Source organism: Musa acuminata, chromosome BXJ2-7 (genome assembly GCF_036884655.1).
Source record: "Musa acuminata AAA Group cultivar baxijiao chromosome BXJ2-7, Cavendish_Baxijiao_AAA, whole genome shotgun sequence".
In the NCBI taxonomy this organism is placed as follows: Eukaryota; Viridiplantae; Streptophyta; class Magnoliopsida; order Zingiberales; family Musaceae; genus Musa; species Musa acuminata.
This window is the reverse complement of record NC_088344.1, coordinates 33897376-33912758: the sequence shown is the minus strand read 5'-3', so window position 1 is coordinate 33912758 and position 15383 is coordinate 33897376. Positions and strand designations below refer to the sequence as shown.

General features: G+C 40.0%; 4 protein-coding genes across 5 annotated transcripts; 2 read left to right on the top strand and 2 right to left on the bottom strand.

Moving 5' to 3' along the window:
• The first annotated feature begins 805 nt into the window (after positions 1-805).
• On the top strand, positions 806-2431 carry LOC103992982 (pyruvate kinase, cytosolic isozyme-like). Its single transcript, XM_009412913.3, has 2 exons — positions 806-1075; positions 1157-2431. Exons 1-2 carry the CDS (start codon positions 926-928, stop codon positions 2429-2431), a joined length of 1425 nt encoding a protein of 474 aa, XP_009411188.2. The 5' UTR covers positions 806-925.
• A 471-nt stretch (positions 2432-2902) lies between these two features.
• On the bottom strand, positions 2903-8368 carry LOC135617709 (probable arabinosyltransferase ARAD1). The gene is made up of 2 exons (XM_065118226.1): positions 6773-8368; positions 2903-3714 (listed from the first exon to the last, which is right to left on the bottom strand). Exons 1-2 carry the CDS (start codon positions 7685-7687, stop codon positions 3172-3174), a joined length of 1458 nt encoding a protein of 485 aa, XP_064974298.1. The 5' UTR covers positions 7688-8368; the 3' UTR covers positions 2903-3171.
• A 2223-nt stretch (positions 8369-10591) lies between these two features.
• LOC103992482 (gibberellin-regulated protein 6) lies at positions 10592-11476 on the top strand. The gene is made up of 4 exons (XM_009412196.3): positions 10592-10765; positions 10847-10897; positions 10981-11014; positions 11084-11476. Exons 1-4 carry the CDS (start codon positions 10622-10624, stop codon positions 11263-11265), a joined length of 411 nt encoding a protein of 136 aa, XP_009410471.2. The 5' UTR covers positions 10592-10621; the 3' UTR covers positions 11266-11476.
• Positions 11477-12988: 1512 nt separating this feature from the next.
• On the bottom strand, positions 12989-15129 carry LOC135586093 (transcription factor MYB60-like). Of its 2 annotated transcripts, none has more exons than XM_065118224.1 (4): positions 14954-15129; positions 14074-14224; positions 13854-13983; positions 12989-13769 (listed from the first exon to the last, which is right to left on the bottom strand). In XM_065118224.1, exons 1-4 carry the CDS (start codon positions 15122-15124, stop codon positions 13163-13165), a joined length of 1059 nt encoding a protein of 352 aa, XP_064974296.1. In that variant the 5' UTR covers positions 15125-15129; the 3' UTR covers positions 12989-13162. The 2 variants fall into 2 exon arrangements, with proteins under 2 accessions (XP_064974296.1, XP_064974297.1); XM_065118225.1 differs by having other exon boundaries at positions 13866-13983.
• Between the last annotated feature and the right edge of the window lie 254 nt (positions 15130-15383).

The window sequence follows — 15383 nt, the reverse complement described above, 5'->3', positions numbered from 1 at the left end:
TAAAGCTTGTTTATAATAGATCTAATAGGTTTTACATAAACTTCAAGTTATTTAGGTTCTCATTATGCTGTTATTTATGGATGATTTTATAATATTTATTTGGATTTTCTTTTTGAAAAAAAAAATATTTTTTTTTTAAATATAAGAATTCAAGTTAAGGGGTTTTTGAAAGAAGAATCAAAAGACTATCCACTTATTATGATAGTGAGTTCATTTTTACAAAGAATAAGATATCAAGAGGAAGCTTATCCACTTAGGTGTTTTTTTTATATAGATATTTTTTTACAAAGAATATGATATGATATTCTACAAAGAATATAGAACTTTTACAAAGATTACAAAGAGCAATTTAAAAAGAATTGCTAAAGTTTAAAATTATATTTTAAGATAATTTTAAAAGTTTTATCTTTTATATAAGTTCGATAAAATAAAATTTTAATTAATTAAAATAAAAAATATGATAAAATTTTCTTGATTTAAGCTATTATTTTATGCCTATAAATAAATATGATAACAAGATGGGTAGGTAAGTAAGTCTTGAGAACTCGGAGTCAAAGTCTCTTGGTTTATGCATGTTCTGCTTCGTCATTGGCTTCTACAAGAGTTCTGATGTGGGGCCTACTGTTAGCCTATCTCCATCTCTGTTGTCTTTGCGTCCTATGGTGCAACCCAATCGTGACGGATCCCGTCCTCAACCAGGAGAGAAAGAGAGATAGAGAGAGAGAGAGAGGACCACAGTCGTCGTCTTTTCGTTCTCTCGGTCTCCTCCTCCTTAACTTCCTCCGTCCCTTTGAGTTGCGTTGGGTTGCGGTCTAGGACTTTGCGCTCTCCAATCTTGATCTCGCCTTCGTGTGGGAGTGCGGGATGGCGGCGGCCGAAGACGAAGATCGTGCGCACGCTGGGGCCGGATTCGAGGTCCGTGGAGATGATCGAGCGGCTCCTGAGAGCGGGCATGAAAGTGGCCCGCTTCAACTTCTCCCACGGCTCCCACGAGTACCACCAGGAGACGCTGCACAACCTGAGGGCCGCCATGGAGATCACCGGCATCCCCTGCGCCATCATGCTCGACACCAAGGTCCGTGCTCATTTACCATCACTTCGTTTTTTATTGTTGTTGTTGTTGTTTGAAGAGGCCGTCGATCTTTGGTCAATGCAGGGTCCTGAGATCCGAACTGGTTTTCTGAGGGATGGCAAGCCCATCCAGCTGAAGAAGGGACAAGAGTTGATCATCTCTACCGATTACGGCATCCGAGGCGACGAGAACATGATCTCCATGAGCTACAACAAGTTGGCTGAAGACCTGAAACCAGATGGCGTTATACTCTGCGCTGATGGGACGATCACGCTCACCGTGCTGTCCTCCGACAGCAGTTCAGGCCTGGTGCGCTGTCGCTGCGAGAACTCCGCTCTTCTTGGAGAGAGGAAGAACGTCAATCTTCCAGGCGTCGTCGTAGATCTTCCTACGCTTACCGAGAAGGACAAGGAAGACATGTTGCGATGGGGCGTCCCCAATAAGATCGACATCATCGCTCTGTCTTTTGTGAGGAAAGGATCCGACGTTATCGAAGCCAGGAAGCTGCTCGGCGACCATGCGAAGTCCATCGTGCTAATGTCCAAGGTCGAGAACCAGGAAGGCGTGGCTAACTTCGACGACATTCTCGCCAAGTCCGACGCCTTCATGGTTGCTCGAGGTGATCTGGGGATGGAGATCCCGATCGAGAAGATCGTCTACGCGCAGAAGTTGATGATCTACAAGTGCAACGTGCAAGGGAAGCCGGTGGTGACGGCGACTCAGATGCTGGAGTCCATGATCGAGTCCCCTCGTCCCACGCGGGCGGAGTCGACCGACGTGGCCAACGCGGTTCTCGACGGCACCGACTGCGTCATGCTCAGCGGAGAGACGGCAGCGGGCGTTCACCCTGACTTAGCCGTGGAGACGATGGCAAAGATATGCCTCGAAGCAGAGTCCTACCTCGACTGCGGTGCTGTCTTCGAGCAACTCATGGCGGCGGCGCCTGCTCCCACGAGCCCCTTGGAGAGTCTCGCCTCGTCCGCAGTCCTAACAGCTCGCTCGGCGAGGGCGGTTCTCATCATCGGTCTCACCAGGGGAGGAACCACCGGGAAGCTGGTGGCGAAGTACAGACCACCAGTGCCGATCTTATCGATTGTGGTTCCGGAGATAACGACGGACTCATTCGACTGGTTCTGCAGCGACGAGGCTCCGGCGAGGCACGGCTTGGTAGTCAGAGGGCTGATTCCGGTGTTGAGCGGCGGAATGACGAAAGCCACGCACCCAGAGACCATCGAAGAAGCGCTCGAGTTCGCCATGCAGCACGCGAAAGCTGCGGGCCTCTGCGAACAGGGCGATGCTGTCGTCGCACTGCACCGCATGGGATCTGCTTCGGTCTTCAAGCTTTTAACCATCAAATGACGGTCGGCAGAGATTGCAGCTTAGGCTATTTTGGCACTTCTCTTTTATGATTTGCTCTGAAGCTGAAAGAATTTTGATCCTAATATTTTTTTTAGATAATAACTAAATAGGTCAAAAATCTTATTCGAAATTGGTTCTTTACTACTCAGACTATGACAATTTAATCTTTTTGGTTAATTATTTTATGTTCATGATGAGTTTTTTCTGCTCAAATATTATATCTTTGCAGACACATTTTGTATTTTGGGCTCTTGCCATCTTCCTGTTTTATCTGATGATTCTACAAGAAGTTATTCTAATAGTTCATCCTGTTTAACCTCACTATTTCTGTGTTCTTAGTTACTTCACAAAGCTTCAGTTAGATTGATCATATTGTAGTCAAAAGACATTAGAAATCTTGCCAGTTGACATCTAGAGATCTTTCAACACAAAAGCACATACATAAACACAGAGGAGATGACAACAATATCATATTCTTCAAGAATGAACTTTGGATTAGGGTAGAGACCAACAGAGTGTCTCTCCCAATAAGTAAAGCAAATATGGATAATACCACAACTAATTCCCTACTGATTTCAGTCCTAACACAAGACTTGTTCTCGGAATCCATATGTAGAATACAACATGCCCTCCCAGCCGCATGCCACTTTACAAAGTCCAAGGAGGAAATAAATTGCTGAGATATCCATTGGGCAAGGTGGAAGATGTTTGATGCCAAGGGCAACTGTGAGGTGGATGAACTATATGAAGACTTTAAATGGGGTACTTGTCCTATTTGATACATCGAACCGAGAGAATCGCCTTGATCTGTGTACTTTGAGTCGAATTGCTGGCACCTTTCTGGCCACTGCCTGCCAAATCATTTGTACTGCATCATCTTTCTTGGATGGGTACTGGAATTCATAGTAGCCTTCGACCTCCTTCAACCTTTGCCACATCTGGGTCCAGTCCTCTCGGCTTATACCTCTGATCAATTTAATCAGAAAGCCTTTCTTAACAGCATCAGATGTACGCACAAAGACGCAAAACTTGGAATAGTCAAGGATATCTTCATATGGGAGCTCGATGTCATCGCTGATGATGACCGGGATGCAGTGGCTAGCTATGGCATCAAAGAGTCGATTAGAAGATGGGGTGTCACCGGCAATATTTAGACAGAATTTTGATGCATGCATCCCACGAGTGGCTTCACTGATTCCATTCCCACCAATGCTTCCGAATGAAAAATGCACATCTTTCTCATCTCTCAGAAGATAAAATAGCTCTTGCCGAATTGATCCTCCCTGAACACCGAGTCATCAAAAGAAATTATTAGCTTATCTTGTGAACTACACCAAAAGAAGCAATCAGGTCGAATGATATACTGTTTTCACAATCTTACAGTTCTACTTCTTAAGAGTACACTCAAGATGTTTGTAAAATTTTTGGTTCGAAATGATTTAGAGGTAATTAGAACAACATGTGGAGAATGCTAAAGTGAAATACATTCTCAAAATATCAATTCAGTATCATCAATGTTTAAAAACTATATACTTAAAAGCAACGAAATAGATCAGGAATGAGTTAAAGCACAATTTTCTCAAGTCATCACTCACAAACTAAAATTACAGGCATGTACTTGAGATATTATTGGAAATGAACCCTGTGGTGTTATTTGGCAATGCAAAGCCTAATAATTGGAAACAAGAAAAAAAATGCCCAAGTTTAAGCCAAAGTATGTACCACAAGTCAAGGTGATGGACTAATTATAGAGTGAAATCGATCAAAAGTAAGATCTGCCTCTAGCTATACTTCTTATATATGGACAACAACCATTTTAACTGTCTACTTAGCTTTGTCATAACAAAATAATCATGCGAGAGGAGACAACTATGGTGACCATTGGTTCAACCTAGAAGCTTGGCCAGTAAACTGAATTGTATTTCCTCATTAAACCCAATGCTGCATGTAGCTTCACAGAGTTACACACACTGTTCACAATGACCTAAAACCTACAAAGCAATTCAATTTAGAGTCCTCATGCAAGATTATTCCTAGGAATTGTTGCAGAATCAATTCTGTTTATAATAGCCTAATGTACATAAAGGGTAACGACAATCATTCAAACTTTCAAAATCAACTTTTTATGTTCCAAAATATATAGCCAACCTATCATCTAATATAGTCTTCAAGAGATGAGCTATGGGAACAAGAATGAATTGCTTTTCAAATGCAACTCTTTTCCCTCATTCTGTTTAAGATTTTTCTTATGTAACCCTTGCTCTAATTCTACAATTCATGATAGTTATAGATTTATTAGGATCTACAAACACCGAAAAAGATCAAGCACCCTTGTGAGCAACTATTTGGGCTTATTAAATTATGCTACCGATAAGCATGGTGACAATTTCCAAAAATGTAGATATACATGTCCATTAGGTCATCTTGATACCTTGGTGTGCCAGTAAGCAACTAAATACATTTTTTAAGATGCCACCAACTTTTCTGGGATCATGAGCAATTATGTTTATCCTTGAACATAAAACGGGTGCAGTTTATATAGGTGTTGACCAAAACCAGAATGAAGAATCCAACAGTAGGTAATACATTTCCTAGGTGACTTGAGAAAGTCTACAGCTGCTAAAGATCATTCATGCAATATGATAGGCTTTACCAAACTACTCCAGACTACCATAAAGTTGCCCATCGCTAAAAGTAGGAACATAGCTTATATTCCTCAGGTCATCTCAAAAACATGATCATTGCACTAGATACACGCATGAGGAAATCCAATTTTGCACAGGTATGCTTCCGGTATTGTTAAAGAGGCCAACTTGGTGCTTAGTTGGGCCCTAGTAATTTACCCTTCATTTTAGTACGGTGTATTTCTAAAAGGTTTTTTTTCCAGGCATTTTGAGGTAAGGATTTCAGTCTTAGCTTGAAGGTAGATTAGGTACAATAACTTCAGGCTCAGTGGTGTAACTCATGACAACAGATATTGTTGTCAAAGGTGCTGCCAGATGAGGACACCTAGGACTTGGCTACCTAATCCAAACCTTACTTTGATGGACTAACAAAAAATTATTAATTTCAACAAATTTTGGCCTATAAATGAAGACCAAATGCAGGATACCTGGTTAAAAGAAATTTATCTGTCATTTTTTATCCTTTAGTCTCATACAATCATACCGACTTTCAACTCCCTTCTTGCTAGCCTTTAGGATTGTAGGCTTCCAACTACGTTCTTCTCTATGATCCATTAGGAACAATGAATCAATGTTAGAGAAAAGATCAAACCGAAAACTAGCAAGAATTTTGAGCCTACATTAGTTTGATGGAGTAAATATACAACAACTGGTTTTGTATTAACTTACTGATCAATTTAAAGAAAGTTAATCTTTATAATATAATGCATTACACCAACAAGAAAGCTGATTTCAACACAGACTAATGTGATGCTTTACTAGTTAGGAAAGACATGACATTTCAACTTAATCCTAAATAATGTGGCTAATTCAACGAATCAACAAGTGGAATCATGGGAATAACTATGTCCTGGATGAGCGGAAAATCAGCCGAATTTAATGATCATAAGTAAAGTTTTTAGATGGAATTTGATGATGAGCTACACAGCACAAACAAGGATCTACAAGGCATTTGACTACATCTTTTTTGAGAAGACATTCTTTATGTTTGATCCCCACACCACAGCTTTTGTAATTGCAGATGCAGGTTCTCTCTCTCTCTCTCTCTCTCTCTCTCTCTCTCTCTCTCTTTCTCTCTCTCTCTCTCTCTCGCTCTCAGCAAATATTTTGTTCATTTGAATTAAACGTGTCGATATATGGTTTGTTTGCTATGGACATTCCATGCTCATTTAGCTCACATAGTTGCTCTAGATAAAATCATCGATGATAAATTTTAGAATATTCTTCTCGCTGGATTGTTTATGTATGGCAAACATATTATAGGAAATATATTATCTTTTCATCCCCTCTATTGTTCTGCACATGTAAGAAGATCATTGCTCTTGTCCTCTATGCTGTTCATCTGGATTCAGGCAAGTAAACTGACTCTGACTTAGAAAAAAGGAATTCAGAATTGTTTTCTAGTTAACAACACCTTTGATGTGCTGCACCGTAGACCACTTCTCACACTAGCTCAAAACCCAAAGGAGACACTTGACCAAACTTAGCATCTACAAACCTTTTGTTATGGATTAGTCCAATGGCAAATCATAAGATATGCCAGTTGAAATGATGCATCAACTACTAGTAGTAGGCACGCTTCTGATAAACTTCAAGAAACAAATGATATGCTAGGAAAGAAATTACAATAGAGTAATGTCAACAGCAAAGCACTTACATCTTTCCTGTAGATAGCTCCTTGAAAATACAATAAAGTAGGGCGATCATCAAAGCCAGACGAGTCGTTCACAAAGGTCGTGATCAAATGCTTGTAGGGAGCAATTACGTCTTTCTCCACATTGGCTACATGGGGAAAGTAGCGCCCAAAATCTGCAAGAATGAACATGCATGGCCACAACTTTGTCCGAGCATCTAACATGCTGTTTGGATGGTGTGCCATTATGATGTGATCTCGCCCCCCTGACCTTTTCCACTCCTTTTGAGCTGTTAAAAACTGCACCAACTTCTTCTGCAACAACTTGTTTGTGCTGACTGTTTGAGGTGGAATTATCTTCGAATGCCGATTGTAGCTCAAAGACGAAAAGAAAGGCACAAACACAACATCAGCTTCACGAGAATCCTCAATCCTGACAGCACTGCAAGGGCCACTCCGATCGGAGAATTTTGAAGATAAAAGATCCAGCGTCAGCCAGTACTCAATGCTGTGCTGAAGATTCAACCCACCAGGATAGTCTGGGATCTTGGTCCGTATGTCCGGCCACACACTATTGCCATCGTCATTCCAGCTCATGAGACCAAAGTGAAACTCAGGAGGCAAATCATACATGAAAACCTTCAAGACCGCCTTGCTCGGGTCACATCGCTCAAGCTCTTCATCGGCTGGTCCATTCTGATCCAAGAAAGTCGAGTCCGTGGACAACGGGGGCTCGTCCTCATGGTCCCTTGCAGGGGTGCTCTGGCTCTCGATCATGGAAAAGATCTTCTCTTTCGGCAAAACATGGTTGACGAGGGGCTTGCCAGCGTAACCCCAGAAGAGGAGATAGGGCAGAACCAGGATAGTGGCGAGGGAGAGACAGAACAAGAAGGGTTTCCGGCATACAGGCCAATATGGTTGCATGCTTTTGCTGGCCATTAAGTACTTATTTACCTCACAGGAAAAATACCTAATTTAGCACCATCCGGCTTTTATCCACACAAGGACGAAGAACAGCGGCCAAAACCAATCAAGAAACAGAATCAAACTAATGGAATTCCGGGACTAAAGATCAAGGAAAAGCTGGTTAGAGCGCAGCTACCACTAGTAAATTCCCAAAATGTTGACAGTTCCACTCCGTAAACAAAGAAACATGCGCGTAAACCAAATGAATTCGGGAAAATGTTGGGAACAAAATCTACAAGAAAACATCATCAATCAATCATGTTCCAAACCAAAAGGCAGCCCCCAAAACCCCTACCCAGAACCAAACCGCCCCGTTTCAGCGCCCAATCAAGACGAGCATAAAGGCGCCATTTTGATGATCGAATTTGAACCAAAGAACCCTAAAAACAGCAACCCATATCCAAATCAACAGAAAAAGTGGGAACTTGGTTCAAAGAAAGGGGAAAAGACTTGTGTCTCATGTCGACGGTGAATGTGAGGACGGAAAGGAAGGCATCACCATCAAAATCGATTCTTGAAGCTGCTCTTCGTACGGTGAGCAACTCGGATGGTTCCCTCTCGCTCGATTGGCGGAGATTTCGGACCTCTCTGTGGATGCGGGCTCTTCCGTCTCCACCACACGGCCATTCGACGTTTCGTAACAGAGGAAGAGAGAACATAAACAACACTACTTTGCGACAATATATATATATATATATATTATCGATTCTTTTTATTTATTTATTTATTTATGAGGAGATGGGATAGAACAAGTTCAAAGTTTCTTATGTTAAATAGAAAGATATAAATTGTTATATATCATCTCTCAATTCAACGGATTGAATAAATTAAAAAAATAAAAATAAAATCTAAACAAGAAAAAATAAAAAATCATTTGATGCATTATGTATTCATATTCGTATCAAATCAATTGATTTTAATGAAAAAATTAAATAAATAAAATATGCTAAAAATCTCTAAACATTATATATATATATATATATATATATATATATATATATGTGTATATATATATATATATATATGTATGTATATATATATATATATATATATACATACATATATATATAAATATATATGTATACATACATACATATATATATATATATATATATATATATATATATATATATATATATATATATATATATATATATATATATACATATATATATATATGTCTTCCATCTATGTAATGGAAGCAAATTTCCAAGAATAATCTAAAATATAAATGAACGAGTAGTTGATCAGTTGATGACAATATTTAAGGTAAATATATAATAGCTGAGATTAGATGAAGCCTCGATAGATACGAAAATGAGAGATAATCTATTAATGGATTAATTATAAATTAACTCTTATAAGTAGTTATTTTTAGTATTTTAATCTTTATATTTTTAAAAATTATATTGAGATTTATGTACTGAAACATTTAATCCGTTGTTTTAATAAAATATTTTTTAATCTTATAAATTTATTTTTTAAATTTTATATAGGATTATTAATATTTTATTTTCGTAAGTATAGGGATCCCAATATAATTTTATTTTTAAAAATATAAGAATCGAAATATTAAGAATGTTAAGCCAAGATTAATTAATTAGAGATAATACAGTCAAATAAATATAATCTGATACAAGTAGAGATATTATTTGAAATAAATATCAAAGGTGGGAAAAGATTTATATAAGGTAATCGAATTGAGATTTGAATTAAGCCGTCTTAAGTTATTTATTTTAGAAAAAAAATATATGAAAATATTGCCATATGTTCATACAACAAATGCTTGCGCCCATTTCAGAAGTGGCAGTGATCCTAATAACTTTTCTAATCAAATTAAAACAGTAAAATAATATAGGTCAAATTCAAAAAATAAAATAAGTTTTTTATTTTTTCTTAGCTTAGTGTTTTTTCTTTTCTGAAACATGAGATTACCCATGGGTTGTGTGTCATTGTCATCTTTGCTATTCATTTGTCGTACCCTTATCTTATCATCTCCGTTCTTTGTTTATTTTTACTTTTATCATATTTGTCCTCATTTTTATTCGTCTTTAAGATAAAATGATAATATCTTACCCTTTTTTTTTTAATTCTATTATAAATTCTAATCGTAAATATAATTACGGGATCTTCGCTTACTACGAACATGAGCATCATATCATATCGACTCGTACCTCGATCACATTCTTATGAGATTATCTATCTCGATCGTTTTGACATTAACAATATACGAGAGACGTAGACAATTCGGATGAGGACGTAAACAATGAGAGCATGAAACCATAAAAAAAAAATAATGATCGATGGGATAAAAGTCAGGAGTATTTAAAAGAATACAAATATTTTATAAAAAAAATCTTGGGGAGAAAAAGTGAAAATTTAATTTTTTTTTAAATTATTCAATAGTATAAAACAGTACAGCAAAAACTTCATCAGATCACAATAACAAATGGAGAGAAGAGAGGGAGACAGTAAAAGGGCTTTTCACTGTTCATGCGCTGCATTACATATCCTCCTCCCCAGAATCCCATGCCGTGCCGACCCAGTTCATCCTGCTGCTCCAATCTTCTCGTCTTCCTGCAGCTCTAAGGTAGTCCCAAGTGCACTCGAGCACTGGTCCTTTCATTTCCATGGCGTTCTCAGCATAAAGAGACATCAAAGGTGGAACAAGATCCTCCCAAGATTGACCTGCGTCCAGTTGAAACATGCCAAGTGGTCAAACGCATTAAACACCTCCTCTCCTCCCCGAAGCGCGCCAGAAGACGGACATCCGGCATCTCGTGCAGTGTGCTGCGTCTCAGAGCGCACATGCCTTCCCTGACCTTTTTCGCCTCTTTTTGCCGCACCATTTGACCACCTTTCCGAGCCCAAAAAGAAGGTAAAGAGGGGGGAGCCCTTCTTATATGGATGCATTGGGAGCTCCTCTTGCTCTCCTTACAATATTCACCTAGCGCATCTCCTCCTGCCTCCATGCTCTGCTCTCCAATGGCCAAGTTGCTTCCGTTGATGATGCTTTTGCTTCTTATCTTAGTCTCTTTGGTCTCATGCGAGGTAAGGCTAGCTGATGCAGCATGATGCCATGCATCTAGGCAATGCAACACACTTGTATTCACCACTCAACCTTTCGTGCAGATTGTCCTTGAGGAGGTGCAGGATGATGATCTGTTTCTGAACGCCCAAAAGGTTAGGCTCTCTGCACACGACACTTAGATCATCTTGTTGGGTTCAATTAGCTTTAACTTGGGATTGCTTTGGATGTGATGCAGAGACAATATGGATCTGGGAGCCTTAAAAGCTACCGTAAGCTTTTGTTTACATGTTGATCGATTTCCATTTCCTCTAGTCTTTGGTGAACCTTTCCATCTACAGAGTGCCCTGGTGAGTGCACAAGGCGGTGCTCCCGGACGCAGTACCACAAGCCATGCATGTTCTTCTGCCAGAAGTGCTGCAGAAAATGCCTGTGTGTCCCTCCAGGTTTCTACGGGAACAAGCAGGTCTGCTCTTGCTACAACAACTGGAAGACCAAGAGGGGTGGTCCAAAGTGCCCTTAAATTGATCTATCACCTGCTTGTTTCTTGATCTACTGGTTTCTGTGGCTGTATCAGTTAGTATATGAGCAGGTCACATTTTGTGAGTAGAGCTACTGGTGGGCATTCTAGGGTTGTTTACGTGAGTGTCTGTAGTAGGCTGGTCATATATTAGTCTTGAACCAGTGTGAGTTTGATGTTTTAGTGGAACTATATGGTTTGAGATTCTTCTTTCTTTTGGTGTTCCTGATCTGGTTTTGTTTACTTGGCTGCACACCAGAAATTTAATGGTAGTCAATGGCTCCAACGTAATCAATAGAACATATAGATACTAGTCATGGTGACCCAGTAAATGCTGCAGTTCTTCTCTGCCTCCTGCTTCTTGTAATTTCACCCCCTTTTATGTTTCATGAAACAGATGTTTAGCTTGTTCTTCCTTCAGTTTTGATCAGGAGGACAGGCCAAAACTGGTCATTTTGGTGGAGCTGCAACTAGTTACTTTACATCTTTTACCCCATTGCAAGCTTTAACTCTTGTTCTCAATAGAACTGCTAACACCATTCTTTCTTACCCCGATGGTGTTAAAACTTGGTTCTTGTTAATTGCTTTCACTTGTTTGAATGCAGTACAAGGCCTTGTACTAGAAGGCTGATGTAATTTGCCAACCATTGGTAGAGGTCTGGATGTATTGAAACTCTTGTTGATATGGGCAACTGTTACCAACTCAATGGAATGCATGCATAAAATAAGCTGTGGCTGGGATTTAGCTCAATGATTGTGCTACCATTAACATTTGGTGTCACCTTTACTGGAAGAGGTCATTGTTTCTGTGGCTAAATGGAAAGGCAACATGCTGATTGAGAAGCTTGCAACTATCATACAGTTGCAAGAGAAATTACAGGTCACATCTAGAGGATCATGAAAGCAAAATATTCTGCTGCAGTCTTGATGTGTTATCTAGGTCTCCAGTTCATGTTATAAATATGGAGAATGGTGCAGAACTAGAAAATGGCTGGTAAATCAAACATTCAAACTGGACTACTCAAAAGATCTGTGGATGTGGAATTGAATATACATGTCTGCAGTGTGTCATATCTGCAACCTTTATGTTCTTGAGAAGCCCATTAGCTCAGTAGCTTCTAGCACTTGAATGTGTCATATCTGCATTGGCTCTCATACATGTGAGATCATACATATTAGACATTGTGCCTTGACAAGGATTTGATGACTCAGAAACAGTCTCAAGAAATATCAACATCCAAGACATCAATGTTCAATTTTCTTCTTTCATTCACCACTCAATTTGGTAGTACTGTTATGATCTGTGTGAACTGGTAGTGTCTCTTTCATGGAATTCAATTGCACATGCTTAATCAAAGATGGCTGACACAGAAGTATGAGTATGGTATGTGCAACCAGTAAGATTTTGTTTTAGAATGTTTTATGTCATCTTCAATCAGTTTTAGCTGATTGAAGTGTTCTGAGAAAAATCAAGATGAAACAACAGGAGCTTTTTATTTGTTGGCTTAAGCAAAAGAAATCACCAGTTTAAAAAGGGTTCCAGCAAGGAATGAAGATGGTGGCCTCACATGCAGAGTGCTCTGTCAGGGTTGCTGTGATTCAAGCTGTCATCTTAAATTTCTCAACACCAGTTTCTTTCTTCTTTCCTTTTTTTAGGCTCAATCATATCAAGTTTGCTCAATGAATGGGAACCACTGCAGTGCATTGAGAAAATGACACATGTTGATGCATCTGAGTTCAGTCTTCATATTATATCTGAGATCATACAGAAAATTCATTCACTATGTTACATTTGAGGCAAGAACCAAAGCTGCACATTAGCTTAGCACATACACCAAGTAGAAAACACTTTTTGACCCTCATTAATGTATTTTGTATCAGTTGCATGACCAGTGGATTGTCAGATGAAGGCATGGCTGATGGAATCAATATACCCCACTGAGAGATCTACCTGCCTTGCAGCTTCATCAAGAAGCCAATTCTCCAGCGCTGCCAAGGGAGGGTTTTGAGTGTCGAATCTTTTCTTTCCGTCAGCACAAGCTGGGGTAGACTGAGACCCATAAAATGAGGCTTCTGCTGATGGTTCCTCCCAAGCAGGGAGCAACTGTTTAAGCTCTTCGTTGAAGAGAGGATGACAGCTCTCCTGATCAACCTTCATTTGGATCCCATGGCACGTTAGATCTTGATCTGGAGCAGTAGGTTTAGCCTTTGGAGAGCACCTCGTCCATCCTTGGAGAAGCCTCGAGATGTTGTGTGTGCTCGAAGCATATGATGAGGAGCTTAGATCGGATGAAGGGAGATTAGAGTGATAAGAATTCCCACTTGCATTGTTGTTGTGGCATCTTGATATCATGATCTCAGGGCATCCGTTGTTTGAATCAGATGAAGTGGTGCAGCCAGTGGTTGCGACTTGATGCTTCTCGATCTTCTTCTTCAGGTGGGTGTTCCAGTAGTTCTTGATGTCATTATCTGTTCTCTGAGGAAGGTAAGAAGCTATGGCTGCCCACCTGCAGTAAGAGTCATCACAAGGATCAACCCGGAGCTGCAAACTATGTCACCATGATCGATGGAGATGATTGATGTAGATCTACTTGTTGCCTAACAAAGATTGGAGATGAACGATCAATCCCTCTTCGCTCTTAGTGAAGTTGCCACGCTTGATTCCTGGTCTGAGGTAGTTGGTCCATCTTAATCTGCAGCTCTTACTGCATCTCATCAAACCTAGAATTCAAGAGCAGAAATGGAGTCCATCAAACATAGCATTTGGCAGCCGAAGGAAGAAAACCAAAGATACAGAGGGGCACTTTTCACCGGTGTTAGCAGGCACCGATCTCCAATTCCCAGGACCATGCTTCTGTATGTAGGATACCAGTATGGTGTCTTCTTCCTGCGTCCATGGACCTCTCTTGATGCCAACCTTATCACAGCATTGAGACCTGCCCATCCTTCTCCTTGTCTTCTTCTGTGTGCAAAGGAACATGTGAGTGTTTATATAGGATGACTTGTGGAGGAGGATCAGCCATCATTTACATATCCTATCTACCTCTCTGACTCATTTACTTGTGCTGCTTTTTTTGTCTTTTTGCCTTGAACAAAGTCAGCTGGGTTTTTCCCTTTCTTTCATTTCAATTGTGTGCTTCCATTGTCACATGAATCAGCAAATTATCTTCTTCATCTTTCCAGTTGTGGGTTGAGAGAGAACCTCCCAATTAATGCATGGAAATTAATTGAGGTCCCCTTTCCATGATACTGATCATCTACCTGAAGGGGGCGGTTTTCTTTTCTATTAACAGCAATCTTGGTTTGACCACCATAGGTGTTCTTGTCGTGGTAAACTTATTTCATCATCACAATAACTCATGCAGACTCTTTAGGGTCATGACACCAATCGACATTCTACAGAGAGAGACACGAGAGACACTGCCACAACCACCATATGGTTGCTTATGTATACACAATTATTTCGATATGGCTTTAAATCAGACGAGTCTGAATCAAATCGATCGAATTAAACGTTATTTATGTTTTGAAAATGGATCAGACCTAATATGTGTCAATTGATTGATGAGTGACCGACACCACGATAATAGCTTTCTCACAACATTATTGGAAGATAGCAATCATAATATCTTATTCAGAGAGAGAGAGAGAGAGAGAGAGAGAGACAGAGAGAGAGAGACAGAGAGTATACGTGGGAGGATTTGGGAAGGGGGTCCGTGGTGGCTTCGGAGCCCGGCATCGGGTGTGAGTAGGTGTCGGGATCCCAAGCGTCACGGAATTGGATATGTGATACGATAGCGTCGCTTCTGGTCTTCTCGCTAATTTGCAATGTGATAAGCATGAGGTCTCGTGACCACCCCATTCAATAAGGAAAGCTACGGATCTCCACAACGTGGCTGTCACCTCTTGGATGGCAACTTCCACGCATTCATATCACCGGCAGAATTAGCGGTTCGGGTTGATCTCAACTTGACCCCTTCTCGTGCCGGATGCAGCCTGTCATGCAGTATATATATTATATACATCTGATGGGTACAACTACAAACAAAACCAATCAAATGCACCAACTTATAAAACATAATACAAGCTGATATAGCCCATAAAGATCACGTAGGCAGTAC

Excerpts from the sequence above, each read along its gene's own strand:
- LOC135617709 (XM_065118226.1), bottom strand. The coding sequence starts at position 7,687 with ATGGCCAGCAAAAGCATGCAACCATATTGGCCTGTATGCCGGAAACCC. Across the intron at positions 3,715-6,772 it reads GAGCTATCTACAGGAAAGAT|GGAGGATCAATTCGGCAAGA; the intron begins GTAAGTGCTTTG and ends CTCGGTGTTCAG.
- LOC103992982 (XM_009412913.3), top strand. The coding sequence starts at position 926 with ATGATCGAGCGGCTCCTGAGAGCGGGCATGAAAGTGGCCCGCTTCAAC. Across the intron at positions 1,076-1,156 it reads CCATCATGCTCGACACCAAG|GGTCCTGAGATCCGAACTGG; the intron begins GTCCGTGCTCAT and ends TGGTCAATGCAG.
- LOC103992482 (XM_009412196.3), top strand. The coding sequence starts at position 10,622 with ATGCATTGGGAGCTCCTCTTGCTCTCCTTACAATATTCACCTAGCGCA. Across the intron at positions 10,766-10,846 it reads TCTCTTTGGTCTCATGCGAG|ATTGTCCTTGAGGAGGTGCA; the intron begins GTAAGGCTAGCT and ends CCTTTCGTGCAG. Across the intron at positions 10,898-10,980 it reads TGTTTCTGAACGCCCAAAAG|AGACAATATGGATCTGGGAG; the intron begins GTTAGGCTCTCT and ends GATGTGATGCAG.
- LOC135586093 (XM_065118224.1), bottom strand. The coding sequence starts at position 15,124 with ATGGGGTGGTCACGAGACCTCATGCTTATCACATTGCAAATTAGCGAG. Across the intron at positions 14,225-14,953 it reads CCCTTCCCAAATCCTCCCAC|AAGAAGACAAGGAGAAGGAT; the intron begins GTATACTCTCTG and ends CTTTGCACACAG. Across the intron at positions 13,770-13,853 it reads CAATCTTTGTTAGGCAACAA|GTGGGCAGCCATAGCTTCTT; the intron begins GTAGATCTACAT and ends CTCTTACTGCAG.